Here is a 14,649-nt window from a genome sequence, read left to right as displayed (position 1 = left end):
AAAAAAAATCACAATATGTCCCTAAAGAGTTAGAGAAAAGGGTTTCTGGAAAATAGGTGGTCCAGGGGATGGTTTGAGACGTAGCAGAAAGAGTGTACCCAAGACAGAAGAGAAGGTAATACTGATGACCATAGTATTTATTGGGTGCTTTACATACATCAGCCTCAGCTTAAGTACTCATGCCCTAGGTCCGTGACATATGTGCCCAAAAGATGGTGTAAAATTAAGCCAGGGGATTTCTCAGACTCCACTGGAGCATGGGAGAATTATCCCAGGGTTGGGGATGAAGGAGGGTTTGTTGTCAGGAGGAATTACATCATGATGAAGAGTCCATATTTATATGAAATCATCTCGTGGCCTAGTATCAGTCAGGTTGGAAGGCAGGAATGGAGATCCTCTGGGTCTCTGACAAACAACCTGCTGCAGTTTGGGTTTGGAGCTTGTTGGTGATGCGACCACTGCAATGTGTGAAGGCTTTTTTGGAAATTTCCATGAGGAGTTTGGCGTCAGAATGAGACAGACATGATCACTGGGACACTGCTCCTCTATTCAGTCTGATTTTATATTGACATGAGCAGTATCCCTATTTTAGGAGAAGGCGAGTGGCACCATGTCTGTTACTCATACAGCTGAAGATTGGAGAGCTTCCACAGAGCACTCATACCTTTAGCTCCTTAATTTTAGTTTGTCACCTGGTGGCCACAATACAAAGTAACCTAACAAAGCCAAGCATGTTTGATGAACACCTGCTCTCTAGCTATCTGTCAGAATTCTGCACTCCCTGGGCACTGACAGATGCTAGGTGTGACCCAGGCAGCAAGAAACAGGGACCTGCACACTTCCCATATCTCCTTCGCTCACATGCACAATCTTGTTCCATTGGATCTCATCAAAAAACATAGATTCAACAGTAAAATTATTAAGAATTTCAAGATAGTGACAGCGTAGCATTAAACCAAGCATGGGCCCTTTGAGCATGGGGCGCTGTGTGGCTGCAAACGTCATGTACCCATGAAACCAGCCCTGCGTGAGATCCCTAGGGCTCTGTATGCTGCATCTTGTCAGGGACGTCGAGAGCTGCACCCTGTGTATTGGAAGGGGCCGATTGCATATGGGTTTAGATATGGGGCTCTGCACTTTGAAACCCACCTTCCTCTTACTTGCTCTGCCATCCTGGGCAAGTATTTCACCATTCTAAGTCTCCATTTGCCTACGTGTAAAATAGGAACCTAATAGTACATTTCAGGGGTGTTTAGGGGGATCAAGTGAGGTTATGGGTGAAAAATACCCAGTGCCCAGCAGACAGTTATCATCCGGCCAGTGCTGGCTGCCATTGGAGGAACTGGGTGAAGCAATTTCTGAAAGCCTTCCCGTGGCTGCAGCAACCCTTGTCCAGATGTAATGGGCACAAAATTTGGGTCTGCTGAACTCAAGTGACCTGGATGGGCATCACTGATAGGTGGTTGTTAGCCTTTCCCCCAAGTAACCCCAGCCAGGACCACTGGCTCTCAGTGACTCTGCGGATGGGGAATTGCTTTGTCTCCCGATGGCCACTTTTTCTATTAATCCCCTGCTTTTAATTGGGAGGACTCAAACATTCCATTATAATTACATAGGAAAAAACATGATTGCTATTATCACAGAGAGAGTTATCAGTAGTGATTCAACTAAATCAAATGCTGGTGGAGGGAGAGGGTTGTTTCGCCAGGACCCTCCACTGGCCTGGATGTTGTGACTGTTTCACAGAGATAAGCGGCCTCGCCGTGCCTGCTGGCATCCGGCATAGGCAGCCGTGGCGCTCGTGCTGGTTCATCTCCCCAGGCTTTAAGCTGCACTAATTGCTTTGGAAGCGAGGCCTTCTCCTGAGCAGCAGCATATGCTGCATGAGTGCCTAAAGCAAAAATAAAAAGCCAGCCGCCTCCTCCTTTATTGAAGTTTAATAATAAAATGGAACTGTCACCATTCCCAATAAATTGTTTATTTTAATTTAGAAAAATAATGGAAACTGGCCACCTTCTGGCACACAGTTGTTGAGGACTGTTTTCCTGGCTCGGCTAATTCTGAACCTCCTGTTCTTTGGTAGCTTGCTCTGAAAGACACTGAGGCCTTGGTGTCAGTAAAATCAACCACGCGTCTCTCCATTTAATAAAACCTGGCCCTTTTTAAAGAGTGAAATAAGTCATTTTTCAAGGTGGATTAGACTGTAAAGTTGTAAACCAAGAAGTTGGCATAGGTGTTTAAGGTGTAAAGTTTTGCAGGATTTTTTTTCAAATATTTCTTTTAGCAAATATGAAATTAAAGTAGTCTCACATGTTTCTGTCATTGCAGTTCTTTCAGATGACTTTTCCTGTAATAATAGTGAGAGGTCAGCTTGATACCTCTTGCATTAAGAGGGAAAAGAAGGCATAGATGAAGGAAGTAGCTTTACTAAGGCTTGTAGAGGGGGTGAGTGGCAGAGTGGGAATTGGAATTCAAGATGCCTGGCTCCTGCTTGCTGCTTCTAAGGCACTGATGCTCTCACTTTTCTACCCAATACACAGAAGCTTTCCCATCCCCATTTCATAGGGAGCAAAACTGAGGCCTGAAAGCCAAAGATTCTTGCCTCGGGGTGTCATAGCCGGTAAGTGGACTAGCCAGAACTAGGACTCAGTCTCTTGAATCCCAGTTCAGTTTTATTCTTGCAGAGTCCATGGGGTCTAACATGTAAGTTGCTAACATACAAGTATAATATGATTGCATTAAATATAAACATTTTTTGATCTCACAGTAAGTAGCCACACCCGAGAATAGGTAAAGAAATCTGTATTGATAAGAAGGCTGCAGGGCAGTCAGCCACGCCCCTTCGTTCCCTTTCAGACACTGCCCTTGGAGTGCACACAATTAGAGTTCATCTTCAGCAAGTTACTCCAGGCCATGGGGAGCAAAAGCCATGGCTATGCCATCCATGTGCCCCACGAGTGTGCTGTGTAGGAAGTGGCTGTCTTTGTCTGGCATGGGCACTCAGACAATGTGCAAACCAGGAAATGCAATGACAGTGATTAAGAAGGGGAGGAGGGGGGCATAGATGAGATGAGAAGGATCATTGTAATGCAAGGGGGTCTTTGGGGAGGTATTGTCTCAGCCAGGGTTATTGTGATGGGCTTGGTCATCAGGGTCCTTTGGATTGAGTGGCCTGAATACAGCTAAATCTGGTCAGGCAAAGAAGCAAATTTATTGACTCGCTTACCTGAGAAAACTAAGCATGGCTGGATCTGGGGGCTCAAGCCATGCTGTCGTGACTCTATCTCGCCCCCTTCCACTGTGGGCTCTGTTCTCCTTGGCTGTTACCTTTATTCAGATGAGCTCTTCCTGTGCAGTGGCTTCATGGCTGCTGGGAGGACCAGCCTGCCTCCCTGACCTCTCAGTAATCTCAATGGAGAGAGAGTCTTCTTCCTCACGTTCCAGTAGAAGCCCAACTGTGGCCTCTGGGATGGAATTCACAGACTGGACAGGGCTGATCAAAGGGCCCACCCCTTGATCTGGGAAGGAGAGAGAGAGATGTTAGCCTCATCCAATTTATATAAATTATGGGATGGCGGGGAAGAAGGAAAATCAGAAGAAGGCAAAGGATGCTGGACAGGCAAAATCACACATAGCCACTGGCCTTAGAGTTTCCTCTGACTCACCATTAGTCAAGAGGAAGGACCAGACTAGCCCTTGTGTCTCCAGGTCAGTATTATCCAATAGAACTTTATGCGATGATGGAGATATTCTTTAATCTTCACAGTCCAATGCAGTGACCACCAACCATATGGGGCTGTTGAGCGTTTGAAATGTGGCTTGTGTGATCAAGGAACTGAGTTTTTAATTTTAGGTAATTTTAATTAAATTTAATGTAAATAGCTACACGTAGCTCATGGCTACCATAATGGACAGAGCAGCTCTTAGTGGAGGTCATATTGCAGGAGATGGTTCCCTGGAAGGCAAGACCCCCTGTCCCCGCTTTGGAGGAGAGTTGGGCTGAGGGTTAAATGCAGAGCGTGGAAGACCGGGATGATGAAGTTGAGTTGGTTTAGGTTGTGGAGTAGGAGGAAAGGGAGTTTGGTCGTGAGGGAGAGGACAGGGAGGAAGAAATAAAGAGAGAAACTTTCATCTGGATGACATCATTTGGAAACCTTTAACTTGAGGAAATATTTTTTCTGTCTCATATATGAACCCAATTTCTACCAGGAAGAAACAAAATCATAATTGACCTTGTTATAATAGCAAATTGAGGGGAATTCCATGACATGTTATTGCATTTTACTCTAAATGTCCAACAATAAAGCAACCATTGCCTGAAGCATCATTCTGCACATGACATGCAGCTACACATGGAGTAAAGGAAAAATTGGTGTGTTATTAAAAAAAACTGTGTAAACTTGTGTGACTGAGCACAATTAAATGCAGTTGACAGAAATGACATCAAATGAATAGAACGAACTTGTCAAGGCAGCGTCCGGTCACTGGGATGTGAATCTGGGGCCGGTTAAAGACCAGACTCTCTGATGGGCCTGTCATCCTGCTCTGTGTCCTGTAGGGTGTGTTGGGGCCACCCTGAGGTGGTGCTCGCCAAGCCTAAGTCCTCTTGGTGGTCACCACTCACCCACAAGTCGGGTTTCCAAGGGTGGAGGTTCTTGGAGAAGGCAGACTGGTTTGCTCTGATCCCCTCTTGCCCACCTGCAGCAGGATGCATGGGCTTCCTCAGATTCAGTCAGCTTCCTAGGTTTGTCCACCGAGTGCTCATGGAGAACATGCCATGAGCTCGGCATCCTGCTGGGGCCTTAGGCATCGAGCAAGAAGAACAGAGAAGCAGGAAACTTGGTTCCTGGATGTGTGGCTTGCCTGGGTCCCTGGTCCTCAGCATGCCACTTGATAATCACCTGTAGACTCAGCTGCAGCCCAAGTGCAGGGATTAAGAGCAACCATACTGGAGACAAACTGGCCAGGTGTATGTCAAGCTCATAGCCAGTGCCTGTCATGCAGGCTATCCCCCTGACCCTCCACCAAAAAAAAAGAGCAGCAGGTGTGTAGTGGAAAGAAGGAGGGCATTAGAGCAGCTGAAGCCAACCTGGGTAGAACCTGGGCCAGGCAGCTTGGAGGTATGTGAATTTAGGCACAGTACTGGACCTCAGTCTTAGCATCTGCAGAGTGGGATGATGGAACTTTACAGGGTTGTTGTGATCCAGTTGACTGGTGTTTGTTAAGGACCTAACACAGAGCAGGCTTCCAGAACCGGGGCTGCTCTGGTAAGCATGACAGCATGGTTGCTGGAAGGGTTGGACCAGGGAAGAGGTCTTGTGGGTGGTATGAGTATCCCCAGGGGGATTTGCCAACTTCACATCCAGCCTTGACTCATGTTAGGCTTAGGTGTCATTAAAGCTGATCACCAGGGCTTCCCTGGTGGTGCAGTGGTTAAGAATCCACCTGCCAATGCAGGGGACACGGGTTCGAGCCCTGGTCCGGGAAGATCCCACATGTCGTGGAGCAACTAAGCCCGTGCGCCACAGCTACCGAGCCTGCGCTCTAGAGCCCGCGCACCACAACTACTGAAGCCCGCGCACCTAGAGCCCATGCTCTGCAACAAGAGAAGCCACTGCAATGAGAAGCCCGTGCACCACAACAAACAGTAGCCCCTGCTCGCCGCAACTAGAGAAAGCCCGTGTGCAACAACAAAGACCCAGCACAGCCAAAAATAATAAATAAAATAAATAAATTTATTTTTTAAAAAATAAATAAAGCTGATCACCATAAGGATCCCACTCAAGCTTTCCTGTCCAGTTTGCCAGCAAAGCTGCAGTCCATCCTGATGACCAGAAACCCCAGGCAGAACAGCATCTTAGAACCATCAGTCATGTCCTAGGATCAGTCTCTATGATGCTTCGATCACTTTTGGAGTCCTCAGGCAGACACATTGTGAGTGGGTGTCACCACGTGGATGCTGATGGCACACTTTGAGCACCGTTGGGTCTCAGGCACAGTAGGAGAAAGGAAGCCACTCCTAGGCCGGGAAGTCACTGGCAAACCTTTACCACTAACCCAGCCCTCTTGCTCCTCTCCCTCCTAGTGACTTTTCCAGCCATTTCCCCAGCAGACAAGGGTATAGATGCCTTTGGAAAGAGAATAATTCATTTCAATAGAAAAGATACGGTTTTGGAATGGGTCAGTTGGAAAGTGATGCCAGGTGCTGTGTTGCTGTGGACATAGGCTTTGGGCCAGTGACCATCATGTACATTCCCGTGTACCTGGGCATGCGCCTGGGCCCGCTCCTGCCTCTTTGTTGGGAAGCAGAAATGTTTGGGTTTCACAGTCACTTTTTTTGTCCCCTTTACTTTCCAGCTGATGCTGGGCTTCTGTGGAACCGACATAGCAGGAGGGCCTGGGGCTGCTCCTGAAGAGGCTTCTTCCCATCTGCCTGTTCCTCGAAGCCCTCTCTATTTGTAGCCTGGATTTCCTTTCCATAGGCACAGTTCTCATGTTGTGATCCAGTCTTTAGCCTCACTCTTTGGCTCTTTGGAGGTGGCTATTGAGCACCTTCTGTGTATCAGAAACGTGGTAGATGTGGGGGGCAATAGACAACCAGACATGCCATGTCTTAGGAACATCACAGTCTTGAGTGGGGAGAGAATCTAATCAGGCGATTACACACCTGAAGTGCTAAGTGCATGGTGGATCTGAGCCTGGTGTGCCAGCCTGGGCTTGCAAGGAAGCATTCCAAGCTCTCAGGTGGGTGTTCTGGGAAGGTTCCCAGGGCAAGAGGGGATGATGTTCAAACTGACACCCCAAAAGTAGGTAAGAGAGACCATCACGATGGGGAGGGGAGGGCAGAAAATGGATGGAGAGTGTGTTCCCAGTGGAGGGAGGGCGTGCATGGAGTCTTAAAAAATCATCAAGAGTGGGAAAATAGAGGGTGGGAGAGTGGAGAGTCATGGGAGATGAAACTGGAGAGGAAAGCAGGAATTTTCAGCAAATTACATACTTTTCACCAAAATCTGAACTTCTTTTCTCCTAAAATGTAACCAAAACTAAAAAAATACACATGGAAGGTAAATTTTATATTGAATAAGTTCTTATGTTTTGAATTTGAAAGGCAGAAGCCAAATTATGACCATTTGGGTCTGAGAATCATTGGTTTTGCCTTGGCATGTGCTTGTTCATTCAAGGTTGGTGTTTCATATAACAGGACAGATGCTAATGGATTTTTTTGCTTTGTTGTTTCAGCACTTCAGGGAGCATCTGGACAAACTTTTTGCCAAAGGAATCGGAATGCTGGATATAGCTCTGAATGAAGCCTTCAGCATTCTCAGTGATGTAAGCTCCTCTTTGATTTGCCTTTCTCTTCTCCAAGAGAATAGATGGAATTTTTTTTTTAAGTTGTGGACCAGCATTATTGTTAGCCCTGGCCGTCACTGAGCAGTATCCACAGGCATAGAATGGGGGAGGGTAAGGCTGGCCATATGAGTGATCTGGGGAACCAGGCCCACGTGGTGAAGCCATACCAGCCCCCTGCTGGGCAGAGTTGATGGTGCAGTCTGGTCAGGGGACTCACCTGACACACTCATTGACTCTGGGGCCGTCAGTGTCTCAACACTAGAGCACCATCTAATGCAGATTTCTTTTCACCTGAAAAACTCTCAGTTTCTTCATGGAGTAGACTCACTTCTTACTGTGTCACACTGAGTCCCTGCCTGTGGTGCTGTTCAGAGGGAGAAGGGCTTCTCTGAGTGGTGTGTTTAGGGAGTGCTACAAGCTCTACCTATCCCTCCCTCCAGCCCCCTGGAGATTCACAGTATGCAGTGCACACTCAAGGCTTCGGTAAGTACTGCAAAAAAGAATCCCGCTGCACCTGCTGTTTCTCCCACTTCTTTGAACAAAGAATCCTTTTTTCAAGTAACACCTGTTAACATCCTGTGAAGTATGTTGGGGAAGCTTGGGTTGGTTATTCTGCCCCTTGAATGCAATTGTGTTAGGCTAGAACAACATGCAACTTTTGTGATCTTTTTACTCTGGGAGGGCAGTAGGAAAATAAATGACTATATTAATGCAGGTTCTGTATCATTTATTTAACTACTATATATTGCATGCTTTTTAGTGTCAGACACTGGTAATAATACACCAGTGAACAGAATAGACAAAGGGTTTGCCTTAATGGACCTAACATCCTAGTGAAAAGGTCAGCAACCTATGGCCCAGGAGACAAATCAGCCTGCATCTTGTTTTTGTAAGTAATGTCTTACTGGAGCACAGCCATGCCCACCTGATTATGTATAGACTATGGCTGTTCTTGCACTACAATGGCAGAGTTGATTACTTTCAATAGATACCATGTGGCCTGTAAAACCTAAAACATTTACTATGTCGCCCTTTACAGAGGTTTGCTGACCCCAGTTCTAATGGGAAGAGACATATGAAGTGAGTAGTCTTATGGAGAACAATAGCACCACTGTTTCAGTGTGATAAGACTTGCTTCTTTACACAGTGAGGTCAGGGAAGAGCTCCCTGATTATGTGATGTTGGAGTAGAGACCTGAAGGAAGTGAAGGAGCGGCCATATGGATATCTTGAAGAAATTTCCAACAAGAGGAACAGCAAATGAAAAGGCCCTGAGGCAGGGATGTTTGACATATTTACAATACAGCAAGGAGACCAGTGCGACAAGAGCAAAGTGGGGAAGAAAGAGTGTACTGAGAAATGAGATCACGGAGGTAGCAGGTTCATGTGGAGCCTAATAGACACTAGTGAGGACTTTGGCTCTTGCTCTGTATAGGATGGAAAGTCATTGGAGTCTGAGCAGAGAATGACACAATCCAACTTGGATTTTAACAGTATCCGCTGGCTGCTGTATTGATAAACAAGGACAGTAGCCGGAAGGACATTATCTAAGTGACATATAATGGTGGCTTTGGACGAGGGAGGTAGCAGTTAAGATGTGAAGAAGCAGAAAAATAGAAACCACTCTAGGTATTTCAAACAGCAGAAGTTGAACTCAGAAAGTTGGTTGCACAGGGGATGGAAAAGCTGAGAAAGCAAACGAAGAATGAAACAATCCATGGATTAGCACCAGCAGGAGGTAGCTCCCCTCTAGGGCAGGAAGGACAACAGGATGGAAGGATGCCATCAGAGCCTCCTCATTGTGGCTGTCCAGATGGGAATAAAACCATGGAGGGGGCCGCCCAGCACAAGCTGGAATCCTGGGGAGAAGGGCCTGTCCTGTGGAAGCTAGTGCCTTGGAGGGGATGCTGCTATTGCTGGAAAATGCCCAGGCCCCCAAAGCAGAGAGAAAGGGAGAAATGACTTAGAAATACCTTGGCTTCTCCCTTGTGTCCTTCAGTGTTTGTTCTCCTTAAGACAAAACTTGTCAAAACTGTTGGAGAGCCTGGGAAATGTGGTTTTCAGGAAAAACACATGGGGTGGAGCTGAAAGCAAACAAGTGACAGCTATGTTGAGGTGTCGCAGGAGATGGGAGACCAGCTGGAGGCTCAGAGGCCTCGCCTCCAGGTAGCTCTGTGGGTGGCCTGCTGTCAGTTTCCAGGTGGGCATTCACCCAGCACTGCACTTGTTTTGGTGGTCAGTTATGCCTGACTCCATAACTTGAGTTTTTCCCACTCAGCTACAATGGCCTCTCAAGCCAAGGGTAGGCCCTAATTCTAGACTCTTTTACCAATAATATCTACTCACACATAGAAGGCCATTTACATCTCAGTCCTGAGCCAGTATCATGTACAACTGCAGAGGAGAGAAAAATAAGGAGGGAGGGTGTCATTTCAGCTTCCTTCATACAAATTGGAGGCCCTTCCTTCTCACCGCGCTCCAAAGGGCCGTTGGCTACAGACAATTAGCATTTACGTACAACTCGGTGTTTGAGACAGCACATGCCTATTAACAGCATGTTAATAATTAATAAACATACCTGGCCAGAATCAAGGACCAAGTTACATCTTTAAATTCTGCTTTGAATCCTGGGCAGGCACCTTCTCAGGGCTGGGAGATGCCGAGCTCTTCATCTCAGCAGGCTTTTTCTAGGGGGTGATATTGAAAGGACTTGCCACATTTGGGAAACTGGCTCTCTTTATTTCAAAAACCTGGTGTCTAGTGCAGGGAGGTGGCTACTCTGAGCTGGGGAGTCCCTTGCTTGGAAATGTGCCCTGCAGATTTCTGTTTTTCCTGCTCTTTGGCAGAAGTGGTAAAGGAGTGAAGAGTTAGGAGATGCTTCTTGTGTTTAAATTTGTGGCTTCTGGAGTCAGGCAGGCTGGGCTGAGAAGCCTGACTCAGAGCTTGCTGTGTGACCTTGAAAAAAACTCTGCTCGGTTTTACCTTTATTTTCCTCATCTGTAAAATGGGGATAGGAATAGACCCAGCACTGGCCACTTAATTTGTGAAGCCCAGTGCAAAATGAAAATGCAGGCCCTTGTTCAAAAGTTAAAAAGAATTTTAGGAGAGTGACAGCAGAGTGTTCAACCAAGTGTGGGGCCCTGTACAGCTATGCACATCACATGCCATGAAGCTGGCCCTGCTGGATGGGGGCTGAGGATTCAGCATGAGGAAGTGGTGCCCTGCTCCCTTTCAGCAGTGCTGGGTTGGGTGGGAAGTGCCATCTCCGTGACCACAGAGACATTAGGCAGCCTCAGCTTTTGCCAGGTTGCCTGTGGTTTCTAGAAGCAGCTCCCACTCTTGATGCTTTGGTACTACTCCCTGCCCAAATCCTCAGGAATATCTGCTTCTCTTCATCTGACCCTTTCTTCTTTTCCTTGCCCTGGCACCTTTCCTCTCCCCATCCCTTTCACTTATCAGTTTTGTTTTAAGACACTCCTAAATAAAGAAGATGTGGTACATATATACAATGGAATATTACTCAGCCATAAAAAGGAATGAAATTGGGTCATTTGTAGAGACGTAGATGGATCTAGAGACTGTCAAACAGAATGAAGTAAGTCAGAAAGAGAAAAACAAATATCGTATATTAACGCATGTATGTGGAACCTAGAAAAATGGTACAGATGAACCGGTTTGCAGGGCAGAAATAGAGACACAGATGTAGAGAACAAATGTATGGACACCAAGGGGGGAAAGTGGCAGGGAGGGGTTGGTGTGATGAATTGGGAGATTGGGATTGACATATATACACTAATATGTATAAAATGGATAGCTAATAAGAACCTGCTGTATAAAATAAATAAATAAAATAAAATTTAAAAATTCAACAAAAAAAAGAGACACTCCTAAGTCAGTGATCCCACTGCATGCCCAGTGGAATGCTGGTCTGCCACAAGGCTCCGACATAGTTGTTGTGGTCAAGGTGCAGGATGCCATCCTCCTTTTGGAGACTCACAATACTCTTGTGCTACTAGAGGCCTTAGAAGTCCCACAGTGATCAGACCTTTTAAAGTGTGTCTATACCAGCACTCAAACTTATTGACCCAGGAACTCTTTACATCATATTACAACCTCAGGATAGAATCTTGTAGAAGTCACAGCTTACCAAGCACACCTTCAGGCATAATATCTTTTTGTCCTTTAAGAGGGTGTATTGCACTCCCAACACCTCTAATAGCCAGAGAAATCTCCAACACGTGGTGGATTTTTTCCCTTGAAACCTGGTGAGAGAAGTATTTTTGAACCAGGGAAACCTTCCACACACCTGCTTGCTCTGTCTTCACCTGTAAAACTCCTCTGGGGTCTGGCCAGTCAGAAAGTCTGAGGGGTCGAGTGTAAATTCCAGAAAGCGAGAAATGGAAGGAACAAAAATGTTACAAAATGTCCCTGCTTAAGATTCATTGACAGTTGGCACCATATTCTTTTGAGTGTACATTTATCCCAGAGAGAGAAACATTTCCATCCCATCCCTTGCCATTGGGCTTTTAAATAGCCAAACACTTTGAAAAACAGAGATGGTTAATCTCCCGTGAAAATGAAGCTTTAGCTATTTTCCACTTCATCAATATGACCTTTAGTGATATAATTCTCTTCCTGTGTATTATGCCTGCCTTTGCAAGTCAGTATGAAATAAAAAGCTATTTCTTGAACACACAAATACACATTCTCTCTCTCTCTCTCTTTCTCTCACACACACACAATTTGAAATGGCGATTATGGTTAGAGCTTAGAATGGTTCAGAGGCTACTATAACTAAATGAAGTTAATTCTGTTTTGCAATTACCTGCATTTCAGTTTCAGTATTTGCTCAGATGACTTAAAGGCTTTGAAAGGCGCATTCAAATAAACTTCTGAGACCCTCCTAGCTATTGATCTCTGCTGCATTCATTAGATTCCCTAGGAACACAGAGCCGGTTTGCTACAGTACTTAGCATCTACCTTGTCATGTGACAACTGCAATTATCTTTTTTGGCGATGAAAACAATCTTTGCAGTGATTACCTTTTAAAATTTTTTCTTAGCCAATTAAATAAAATTTGGTGACATTTCAAAGACTGTTAATCACAACCAAATGCTCTAAATGTCAGGATGCATTGAAATTTTCGCTGCTAACTGATGAATCACTGAGCTAATTGTAGTTCATCATCAGGCCCTTGTCATTGTTATTATTATGGAAAACACTTCCATCGCTCTCGCTATTCAATAAAAATAAGTTCTAGACAAATATGAAGAGAAGAGATATTACTCATCAAAGCATTTGAATTTAATTGCATTCTTCAAAATTCTCCAACTGCAGATTGCTGCAGAGAAAACCAGGGACTCAGCCACGAAGGAAAGTAGTGGTTTTGAGTAAATAGCTCCGGGCAGCCCCTTCTTCCAGTCTGCAGTATTCAGGTATCTTTATTTCCCTCTCTTTCTTGCCTTTTGTTTGGGAGAGTTTTTCCAGGATGTTTTCAAATGAGTTATATGAACAACAGTCCCGGGGTGTCCTGATTTTTTTCCATTCTGCAGCCTCTGTGACCAAATGCATACGTCACTTGTGTTCAGTGGCACGCCACTGGGTTTATCCAATGCCGTGAAGGCTGTGTTGTATTGCAGGCTCTCCAAAACATCTCCAGAACAACCTGTTGTTAAGACAAGGCTGCAAAGCTGTTCTTTCTTATTACACTATGTTGGTAGAATCTTAGTAGCATCTCAGAGAGGAAAGGACAAAGTCATTTATTGAGACTATGAAAGTCTAGTTGAGGTGGGTCTTCAAAGTGGAGGAGAGGGAAGAGGCTTCGTTGAGACCGGGTACGAATCCTAAATTATAGTTTAGGATTGGTGGATGCAGCAAGGGGAAGATTTTGAGGTCAGGGTTTCAAAGAGTTTTAGGGTATAAATTGTCCTTTGATGCTTTCTGTTGAAGAGTTGATGGGTCTCTCAGGAAGTTCCTGGAATAAGCAATAAAGTTATTTGCAGTTTTCATCTTCCTGAGCAAGAGTTTTCTAGAATAGTAAGTTATGTCAATAAAGACAGTAGAATAGGAGTTACGTGGAAAGCTTTGTGGTCCGATGGCCTTAGTTCTCAGGTATTTCTACCTACTGATACTGTATCATGAGCCCTGTCTGCTCATTAATTTAAGGGCACCTGTCCAGTCTGAGTTGCAGGGATGGCTGTCAGGGCCAAGACTAAAGTGAGGCACATTCCAAGGGCACAGAATTTAAGGAGCACTCACTCACTCTCAGGGTAGTGGCCTTGGTGACTGCCGTGCCACCTTGGAACACTGGAAAGGATAAAGGGAGGAAGAGCAGGAGAAGGAAATGAACATTTGTGGAGCCATTGGATTGAGGAATGTCATCTCATCATTGGGACGCCATAGGTAGAATGTACCGAATCTGGGAGTAGATTCTGGAGCCAGACTGCCTGGGTTCAAATCTCAGCTATGACAGATATTAGCTGTGTGATCTTGGGCAAGTTAGCTAATCTCTCTGTGCCTCTGTTCCTCACCTGTCAAATGGGGATAATGATAGTACTTATCTCAGAGGGTAGTAAAGATTAAGTAGGTTAATACTTGTAGCCCAGCATATAATGAACATATAACCTGTGTTGTAACAACCATATAAGCATGTTACTGCCATCTTATAAATGGAGAAAAGGATATTCTGAAAAGAGACCTTATCCTAGGCACCAATTTGTGGTGCTGAGATGGGTTTGAGTATTTTCTGCTATACTATGGTATTCCATGCATGTTCTGAGTTGGTTTTGCTTTGTCCTAATACAGCCATGAGGCAATTCATTCCATCCATCCATCCATCCATCCATCCATTCATCCAATCTTCTTTCAAGTTACTGCAACTTCAGACTCTTCATTAGAATTCTAAGTCCATGGAGACTGGGCATTACTCGTCAATGTGAGTGCTTTTTTAGCTCTGGTTCATCAGGAGCCAGCAGCAAATCCAAGGGCTGCCTCCATCCTTCCCCCGTGTCATGGTCAACAGATTGAGCGTGCCTGTATGTTGTCACTCCATGCCTTTGTACATGCTCTTTGCTGTCTCTGAAAGGCCCTTACCCCAGATGCTCACCTCCTTCAGGTATTACTCAAATGCCACCTTCTCACTGAGATCTTCCCGGACTATTTTTTCTGAAGTTGGCCCTCTGCATTTTCTATCCCCTTTCTTGCTTTTTTTTTTTTTTTTTTAACTTAGCATCACCATTATCCAACATACAACATAATTTACTTACAACATAATTTACTTACTTACTTTGGTATCTCATCA

General features: G+C 45.2%; 1 protein-coding gene across 1 annotated transcript in view; it reads left to right on the top strand.

The window, feature by feature from the left end:
• Positions 1–14,649, top strand: part of CACNA2D3 (calcium voltage-gated channel auxiliary subunit alpha2delta 3) — a 774,181-nt gene that overhangs the window by 388,185 nt on the left and 371,347 nt on the right. Inside the window, exon 10 of the mRNA XM_057555140.1 lies at positions 7,240–7,329. Within this exon, the coding sequence (XP_057411123.1) occupies positions 7,240–7,329 (90 nt within the window). The remainder of the gene's footprint in view (positions 1–7,239; positions 7,330–14,649) is intronic.

The sequence above is a fragment of the Balaenoptera acutorostrata genome, chromosome 10 (genome assembly GCF_949987535.1).
Source record: "Balaenoptera acutorostrata chromosome 10, mBalAcu1.1, whole genome shotgun sequence".
Taxonomy (NCBI): Eukaryota; Metazoa; Chordata; class Mammalia; order Artiodactyla; family Balaenopteridae; genus Balaenoptera; species Balaenoptera acutorostrata.
The sequence above is the reverse complement of the archived record's forward strand: the minus strand, read 5'-3'. Positions and strand labels throughout refer to the sequence as shown.